The 9,586-nt window shown below is 51.0% G+C and overlaps 1 protein-coding gene across 6 annotated transcripts in view; it reads left to right on the top strand.

Annotated features, from left to right (window-relative positions):
* The window catches only part of Ttll1 (tubulin tyrosine ligase like 1), a 34,831-nt gene extending 29,108 nt beyond the window's left edge, over positions 1 to 5,723 (top strand). For all 6 annotated transcript variants that reach the window (XM_008844745.1, XM_008844746.1, XM_008844747.1 and 3 more), the window contains 2 exons: positions 1,069 to 1,232; positions 5,443 to 5,723. In XM_008844745.1, coding sequence (XP_008842967.1) covers positions 1,069 to 1,232; positions 5,443 to 5,572 — 294 coding nt within the window. In that variant the 3' untranslated portion in view covers positions 5,573 to 5,723. The remainder of the gene's footprint in view (positions 1 to 1,068; positions 1,233 to 5,442) is intronic.
* Positions 5,724 to 9,586: the final 3,863 nt, after the last annotated feature.

Genomic DNA, 9,586 nt, shown 5'->3' on the forward strand with positions numbered 1-9,586 from the left:
TCCACCACGCCTGGCAATCTCTTTTTTTAAAAAAGAAGATTTTATTTATTATTTTTATTTTTATTTTCATTTTTTTAAAAAAATATTTTATTTTATGTGTATGAGTATATATGCCTGCATGTAAGTGAGTGCACCTGTGTCATGCAATGCCGCAGAGGTCAGAAGAGGGCTTTGGATTCCCCTGGAACTGGAGTTAAGGATGGTTTGTGGCTGCCGTGTGGGTGCTGGGCCTCGAACCCGGGTCCTCTGCAAGAGCAGTCAGTGCTCTTAACCACTGAGCTATCTCTCCAGCCCCCAGAGACAGTCTCTTTCAAGCATGGGATTCTTTGGTAGGTTAACCAGGCTCCAGTGGATGGTCACACACTGAAGGACATTTGAGGACACAAATTAAACACTATTGGCCTTATTAGTTATATATATAATAGAGAACATTAAATTGGGCAGGGGGTGGCGATACGAGGTGTGGATAGGGGAAGGAAATCTAAATGCCATTAAATAATATTATATGAAAATTGCAAAAATTCAATTAAAAAAAGAAGAAAAAACTGACCAAAACAGGAGCAGAGAGGCTGTGTGTGAGGGCCTGTCGGTCTCTGGATGGAATACAGGGTCACAGTTTAGCTGAAAAGAAGCACATCCCCCACAGCACCAACCCCCCCCCAACAATCCTATTTCCTTTCCCTAGCACCTTAAATGCCATGCTGCTGCGAATTCAGTTATCTGGGCCACTGATCCTAGCGGCTCTGGTACATAGGGCAGAGCTCATCACACCGGCATACACTGTGATCACCTTTGTGATGTATGCCTACCCCAGTTTTTGTTTGTAGCTAGGTAGCTGACTCATGAGCTAAATCCTAATCCTGTAAATATTATTTCTGTTTCATCTAACAGCCAATAGGAGTAGATCACACAGTGCTTCCTGTACAGGGCACAGGAAGGCATGAGATGTTCCTGACAGACACTGGCAAGCTCGCCTAGAATCATGGTCCACAAGGTCTCCTGCCGTGTGCCCTTTCGTTCTAGAGGAGAAAGTGACACAGTGAAGGACATGTGTTTTTCTTCTCATAGGTTAATGCATCCCCATCTCTCACCTCCAGCACCGCCAATGATCGGATCCTTAAGTACAACCTGATTAATGACACCCTCAACATTGCAGTCCCCAACGGCGAGATTCCAGACTGCAAATGGAACAAGTCCCCCCCGAAGGAAGTTCTTGGCAATTATGAAATCCTGTGAGTTTGCATGTGACTCTCTGTAGTGGTCCTGCATTCTAGACTGAGCCGTGTGGAGGTGCCCTGTGGATACCGTCCGTGGGTGTGTGTGGGCTCGCTTTGTTCAGTAGTGTGTTTTCTCGTTGACACTGTTGAGGGATAGCTCTCACAGAGGCAGAAGAGTAATTAGGGTGCTAAACCTGTCTGTTCCATCCAGCAGACACTTAAAGCACCCACCACGTGCCAGGCACTGTGCCAGGTCCGAGCCCCACTGGTTGTATCCACACACACGTGTGCACACAGGCTGGTCTCAGATGCACCACTGGTCGGAGGATCTGAACACAGGTCCTGTGCTCTGGAACCTGACTCAGCTAGGTTGGAGAGTCATCGGGGAGTAGCTCGTCATCGGGGTGGAGGGGTGAGTGGAAGTAAGTTCAGAAGGGAAGTGTGTGGCACTTCCACACAAACTCAGGGCTGCAGAACTTGATAGTTTAAGTGCCAAATATGACCACTCAGTGTAACTGGTTGTCCTCTTAAGAACAGCAGCCTGGGGTGGGTAGGACAGCAGCCTGGGGTGGGTAGACAGCAGCCTGGGGTGGGTAGGACAGCAGCCTGGGGTGGGTAGGACAGCAGCCTGGCGTGGGTAGGACAGCAGCATGGGGTGGGTACAGCCACAGAGTTGGAGAGGACTGAAAGTAGGAGCTGACTGGGCAAGGATGGCAGGAGACGAAGAGCAGGATGCCAGTGCTGGAGGGGAGGGGGTGTGCAGCGGAAAAGTGGCACTCAGGTTGGTAGGGGCAGGCACTGAGGAGGTAAGCTAGGGGAGAAGGGGTCAGAGAGTGAGAATGGGCCCTACAGGCTATGCTGGGTACAGCCACTGACCAGGACAAGATTGAGAGTTCCAGGCCGGTTGGGGATACAGGAAGTCCCTGACTCAAAAAGACCAAAAAGAAGAAGAAGATTGAGACATGGTAAGTCTTGGCAGCACTGAGATGTGATAGATGTCAAGGTCATCAGAGGTCAGCAATGTGCCCATTGCCAGGCCCTAAAGGACTAGAGTTGATGTATAAGGTGGTGGTACAAACCCAGAGGCAGAGGCAGAGGCAGGTGGATCTCTGTAAGATCCAGGCCCGCCTGGTCTCTATAGTGAGGTCCAGGCCAGCTGGGGCTACAGAAAAACCCTGTCTCAAAAAGATGGGAGTTAAAAAGGGGCTTCTGCAGACCTGGCTTAGAAGGGGCTGAGGATGTCTAGAGAGCAGGCCTCTTCAGACACAGTCGTCTTACGGAGGAACCGGCTCCCATGCCATAAGGTTTCAAGTAAGCAGAGCTCCAAGGAGAGACAGGTTTTGGATACAACAGGAGGATGAAGGAGGCGTTTAAGGTCTGATGGGGTGGAGAATTCCAAAGTGCACAGCACGTTTGGGGATGGGTCAGACTAAGCCCTGTCTAGACACTTGGGGCTGGCAGTGCTGGACATGGACTGATTGAGAGTGGTCCGTGTCAGCTGCAGTGGAGGCCTCCTGAGGGCCTCTGTGGTGGGGACCCCACGGCAGGGAGAGTCTTACCAGGACCATAGGGTCTTTGTGGGTCCTTCAGTTCAGCAGAGGCAGGGTTGGCTCACTGGGTGTTTGTGGGGTCCTTTGTCTCAGGCTAGCCTGGGGCATCTTTGCAGAGCAAGCCAGGTGCTTCATCTCCAGGTTAAGAAGCAGAGGTCAAAGCCTTCCTGTTTTCAGTTGGGGAGAAAAAGACTCACCCCCAATCCCGGGCCAGTCTCTCCTCCTGTGAAGGGACAGAGGCTCTGAGGTGGAACCAGGAGCTTCTCCCCTCGGGTCTCTGAGCCCCTGAAGTTTTCAATCCCTCCAGTTCAGATTCCAGTGGCAAGAATAGGAGGTGCTGCTGACTGGGGGATGGGGCTTACACCTTTGGGGTGCTGTCCTGTCCCTCGCCCAGCCAGGAGCACTACATTTTGTCCATGTTCCTAGCAACCCGTCAGGGTACACCAGTGTGGAGAATGGGAGCTGGCAGAGCAGCTCCTGTGCCTGAGGTCACATTGGCACTGGCCCCAGAAATGGGTGTTTTCCCACCACCCCAGATTGTCCCCATGGCCTTGGAGTTGGTGTCAAGAGGCTAGAATTTTGCATTTTGCCTATTCTAAAATTACCAACTAGCTGGGTGTGGTGGTATACACTTTTAATCCCAGCACTCAGGAGGTAGAGGCAGGTGGATCTCTGTGAGTTCAAGGCCAGCCTGATCTACATAGTGAGCCCCTGTCTATAAAGGCCAGCCTGGTCTACATAGTGAGCCCCTGTCTATAAATAAATAAATTAATTAATTAATTAAAATAAAATTACCAACTGTACTCTTAGTCTTGAAAAAACTTCTGTTCAGAATGCAGAGCCTTCGTTCCACCTGTCAGAACTCAGAAGGGAAGCCCTTAGGAGCTTCGGTAGGAAGGGCCTTAGGAGAGTCATCTTAGTGTTTACATCAGCTCTCTAAGTGGCCAGACCCTCCCGCAGAACAGCCACCTGCTGCCAGCAGCCTGCCACATGCTCCGTTTTGTTTTGTTTTGTTTTCAAGCCACACAGAGCAGCACAAATGCTCAGTTAGTGGAGGCTGAGGCGCATGTGTAGTCCTCGTCTCCATCCATCCGGCAGACCCTGCGTCTCCCCACCACCAGCCTGGTGCCAGGGAAACGCAGAGCCTGACAGTGTCACCTTAGCCCGAGTCTGATGTAAATGCAAAACAGGCACTACTGTGGTCACTGATGGGGGGAGGCAGGGCCCTCTGACCCACCCCCCCAGCAGAGGCTCTGGGGCCCCTGCTCTCTCTCCATCTCTCTCCAGCCCTGTTGTATTAGAGGGACTGTGGTTACGCCTCCATAGAGAGACTGGGAGGTGAGGCGTGCCCATGTGGTGGTGTAGCTCTGACAGCCTACACCAGTCCAGGGAGCAGCCAGGAGTCTGCCAGGAGGAAAGCAGTCAGCACGTTAGCTCTGATGTTCCCTGCACTCCAGTCTGTTTGCCACCGTAGGCACAGTGTAGAGTATTCATCCACCTCAGCAGTCCTAAATGCAGGCCCCACACTACCCAGAGACTCTGGTTCTGGACCAGAAACACATCCTCCGTAGAAGTCAGGAAAATTCAGCTACTGCAGCATAGCTAAGCATCTCGGTACCTGTCTGCTTAATGCAACTGTCTGCATATACCTGAAGGTCCTCAGGCAGAACAGTGGTCACACCTAAGAAGGGACTTAAAAATGGCCACAAGGGTCAGCAGGATGACCCAGCACCTGCCACCAAGCCTGGGGAACTGAGTTGGATCCCCAGGTCCTATGTGGTAGGAGAGAACTGACTCCTGCAAGTTGTCCTCTGACCTCCACATGTGTGCTATATGCCCCCCCCACCAAATCAATAAATAAGTGTAGGGTTAAAAGCACAAGTTTTTAAAAATTCTTTTTAGGGGACCAGAAGTGTTCTTCTCACCCTCAGCTGTGGGGCAGAGCCCCAGATTAGGAATCAGGAGGCCTGATTTTAACCCTACCTCTGCCACACCTGAATTTGAAGCCCAAAGGTGATGGGAACTCACTGTCAGGAGACATGGTTCCCTTCACGGGCTCTGGGTTGGGTTATGTGTCTCATCAGCCTCAGGGACCTCAGGAAAGAAGCCCCAGTAGAGGAAGGGGAGGGATTTGCCTAAGTACCTTGATAACCTGCCAGGGGCACCTGTCTCTCACCTGGTTCTTCAGGATGTTTCTCTGTCTGGAAGATTCCTCAGTCCTGCATATGGCTGAGGTACTGGTGATAACAGTGAAAGGACAGTGGGGGAGCAGTGAGATGTTGCTGGGCAAGTCCCAGCCTGTCCTGGCCCCTCCCAGCAGGCCACTGATAACCTGGTTCCCTGTCTGAAATGGGTCACTGGCTATGCATGGCGTGTTTGCAGGCGGGAGCGCCCTCCCACACTACCCTGGGCTGGCTTGCTAGCTTCTCATCCAGGTTCCCTTTGCGGTTATTGCCATGTTCTGTCTGCAACATAAACTGTCAATGGCAGTTAGTGGGTTTCGCTCATAAGCTCTGTGGTTTTCACTGGGCTACCAAAGGCACCTTGTGGACTGGAGAGCAGATAAGGTGCCCAAAGCCTGGGCTGGGTTGACAACACAGCAGCCCACTAGCCACTCAGTATGGCTGCTGCCTCTGAGCAAGACCTCCCTGTGATTTCCAGATGCTCTGTTTCAGGTACGATGAGGAGCTTGCCCAAGGTGACGGGGCAGACCGGGAGCTCAGAAGTCGCCCAGGCCAGCCACCGGGGCCTAGAGCAGGCCGGTCAAGAGACTCAGGGAGAGCTGTCCTCACAACTTGGAAGTGACTGCTGGCGGGAACAAAAGCCCCCATCCTGGACCTCCTCAAAGTAACTCTTTGCCCCAGATCCTGCTAAGGACCTATTTTGGAATTTCCCTTTTTCTAGAGAGCCTCTTTCTTGAGCTCTGTAAGTAAATAAAGGCACTCTGGGAGTTGGAGGTATGTGTCATCAGGGCTTTGAAGACTGACTCACACACACTTACTCTAGAAAGTGATGGCTGCAGCATGTGGCATAGCTTTTTATGTATATAAAAAAAACATTATTTGTGTGTGTGTGTGTGTGCGCGCGCGCGCGCGCACGTGCACGTGTGTGTACCTGTGAGCACAAGTGCAGTACCCAAAGGAGTCCAGAAGAGGGCATTGGAGCCCTTGGAGCTGGAGTCATAGGCAGTTGTGAGCCATCCAACATGGGTGCTGGGAATCAAACTGGTCCTCTGAGAAGCTACAAGGACTCTTTCCCACTGACCCATCTCTCTAGCCCCTGACATAGGTTGTTCTGTTTTGTTGTGTTGTGTTGGTCCAGTCTGATCCATTCCAAGGATCTCCCTGTAGCCCCAACTGACCTGGAACTCACTATGCAGACCAGTATGGCTTTGAACTAACAGAGATCTGCCTGCCTCTGCCTCCCAAGTGCTGGGATTAAAGGTGTGTACCACCACACCTGCCTCTTGATACAACTTCCTAAAGATATTCATATTTGTCAAGCTTTGTACTTAGAACAGGTTAAGCACAAAGTGGGGTGTCTTGTGGACCAGTGCTGCTGTGAGACGTGGTATGTAGTCTGATACTCATTTTGGCTTTGTTCCCTCTCACTTGATTGTGGAGAAAACGGCATTTGTCTTTACAAGGCCCCAGTGCTCCTGGGGGAATCCCTGTCACTTCAGTTTGGAGATGAGGCTCTTATGCCACAGTGGAAGAGCAGACTCCCTGCGGGGTGCCTGCTCCGCCCACATTTGGCACTGTCATCACTCCTGGCAGCATCAGCAGGCGTGGGCCAGACAGCATGTTTACACAGAGCCCCCCACACACACACATACCAGGGTCTTGAAGGAGTGCAGGAGACCAGCTGGCACACACATAAGCCCTGCAAGCAAGTGGGGTCTTAGCCTGACAGTTGCATCTGACACCTGTTGACTGGTGGGTTAGTCACTGCCTTGAATTTATCTTGAAAGTTCCCCCGTGCTCAGCTGTGCTGGACAAGGGTAGACGTCATACCATGTGTGTCTGTGTCTTTGCACACATGTATGCATGTCTTTAATGTTTCACTGCCAATTAAGGAAAAGCCCACTTAAATGTGTATATTGTCATATAAGGTAAGAGATGAAGTGCTGCTGGTGTTCAGCAAGAAACAAGAAGCTGTAGTTGGGGCGGGTGGTTTCTCTGACTTTCCTGTCTGTCTGGACGCACTTAGCTGATTTGGTACGGTGTGTTGCTGGTGACTGGTCTCAGACCTGGGCTCGAGGCCTGGTTCTCCATTTATCAACTGTGACCTATGATGTCCCCTAGGTTCTTTGCATTTTTGTTTCTCAAGATATAAAATGAGGGTTAGAGCCTGGCTTGGTAGCACATGGCTATAATTGTAGCACTTGGGAGGCGGAGACAGCACTGTTGTCACGGGTTGAAGATCAGCCTGGACTGCATAGTGAGTTGGAGGCCAGCCTACACAAGACCTTGTCTCAAACTCTCCACTCTCCAAAATGGGAATTATTTATATTTTCCTCAGAAAACTAAAGTTTTAACTAACTAAGCTGCCTCCCTCATGGTCTGGCTCCTATTTTCCCCTCCCCCGAGACTGTAGCTGCATGGCTCATGGCCACACTTCTGCTCTGTACGTGGTGGGGAAAGGGTTCCTCTTAAGCTGTGCCAGCTCTGTACCCACTGTTCGTTACCACCCCGTTTCTCCTCAGGTCTGGAGAGGGTGGAATTCCTAGGAACTTCTGGTATGTTTGGCTTTTCCCAGTGTAAACCTTGAGACCACCTCTATCTGAGGCTAAGGATGCTTAACCAGACTGAACAAGTGGCAGGTGATTTGCCAATGACCCAGTTGCTAGGTGTGAGTGAGACCTTGCTAAATGGATTTGTGTCACATCTTCCAGAATGCACAGGGAGGAAGAGTGTGGTGTCAGAGCGAACCTTGAGGAACAAGAGTTGGGGAAATAGCACTGCTTACCGCCTGGCCCAGGGCTCTGGCAGTCACCCTCTCTGAGCTGTCTGGGATGACAGTTTTGCTTTTTTGTCCCTCCCCTCTTGGTTAGATGGATCCCAAGGCCTGAACTGCACCATCTGGCATTTTCCCAGAACTTCTGGTATGTTTGGCTTTTCCCAGTGTAAACCTTGAGACCACCTGCTTCCTACAGGGGCTTGGTGAGGTGCTTGAGGTATAGATTCTGGGTGTCCCCAAAACTCTGCCCCACTTCTCCAGTGCCCACCTGGATCTCTGCTAGAGTACCCGCTTATCCCTACCTGCAGCCCCACCTCAACTAGGACTCCACCTGGCCAGCAGGCTTTTTCTACAACATGGACCCTCCAGTCCAGGCTCCTGCCTCCTCTCTGCTTGCTGGCACTCTGCCCGCAATTCAGTGGGACGCAAACTAACCCACCTCTCCTCTGCATGGGTCACGGGTCATCCTTCCCCAGGAGACCAGGCAGTTCCTCCGGGTGCCACTTGCAGTCCTGCTACTCAGCACCCAGCCTCCTGCAGGCCAGGATGCAGGGAGCTGTGCGAGATTTGCTGTGGGGCACCCTGCGGAAGGGACCCTGGCCAGCCCACACCTGGGACTGCTCAGCCAGGTACCACAAGGTGTTCATTGTGTTACTTAATGTGAACTGCACCCCACAAAATGCCCCAGGGCATTTCAGGACCTTTGTGAGGCACCATGGGTTTTGTGCCCCCCCCCCCCAGCCCATACCTTATGTCTTTTGTGGTTCTCAACCATATGGCATCTGAAATGCTTTGAAGTTAAAAACAGCATTCTCTGGGAACACATTCTATTTTATGGAATAAAGTGTTACCCAACTCTAAAATACAAAATAAAACCAATTAAGATCTTTAAAAAGAAAAAAAAAGCACTTTTTTTTTTTTTTTTTCAATTCCAAGAAAAGCTGCCCTGGGCCCTTTCTGAGGCGCCTGGAGCTATTTTCTGGAACCAGCCCCTGGGACCGCAGTGTCCCCCCACCCACAGTGGACCGCAGTGTCCCCCTACCCACATGTGACCAAGGCTTCCCTGCCGGCCACACGTGCCCCTCTGCTCGACTTTACCAATTTCATTTTTCTTATTCCTCCAGCACTTATAAAAATTATTTATCTTTATTTTATGTGTATGGATGTATCGCCTGCATGTATGTAAGTACACCTGTGTCATGCAATGCCTGTGGAGAGCAGGAGAAGGGATCCATTCCCCTGGAACCTGAGTTACAGATGGTTGTTAGTGGCCGTGTGGGTGCTGGGAATTGAACCCAGGTCCTCTGCAAGAGCAGCCAGTGCTCTTAACTGCTGAGCCATCTCTCCAGCCCCAGCACTTTTTGGGGGGTGGGGAGCAGGGAAGCAGTGGGATGAGGGAATTTCATTCTGTAGTCAAGGCTGATATTAAAGTCACAGCGATCCTCCTGCCTCAGTCTTCTGAATACTGAGAGTATAGGTGTGAGTCATCAAGCCCAGCTAGGTTTTCTTTTATAAAGATACCTTGTGAGTTTAAAAAAAAAAAATTATTTTTAAAGGGCTGGTGAGATGGCTCAGCAAGTAAAAGTATTTGATGTTCAAGCCTGACAACCTGAGTTTGATCTCCAGAGCTCAAGTAAAGGGGGGAGGAGAGAACCAACTCCACAAAGTTGCCCTCTGACAACTTTTTATGAGGCAGCAAAACATTTTTGAAAGATTAATTTGAAGCCAGGTGTGGTGGCGCACACCTTTAATCCCAGCACTCGGGAGGCAGAGGCAGGTGGATCTCTGTGAGTTCAAGGCCAGCCTGGTCTACATAGGGAGTTCCAGGCCAGCTGGGGCTACAGGGAGACCCTGTCTCAA

This window comes from Nannospalax galili, unplaced genomic scaffold (assembly GCF_000622305.1).
Source record: "Nannospalax galili isolate Female #2095 unplaced genomic scaffold, S.galili_v1.0 scaffold180, whole genome shotgun sequence".
In the NCBI taxonomy this organism is placed as follows: Eukaryota; Metazoa; Chordata; class Mammalia; order Rodentia; family Spalacidae; genus Nannospalax; species Nannospalax galili.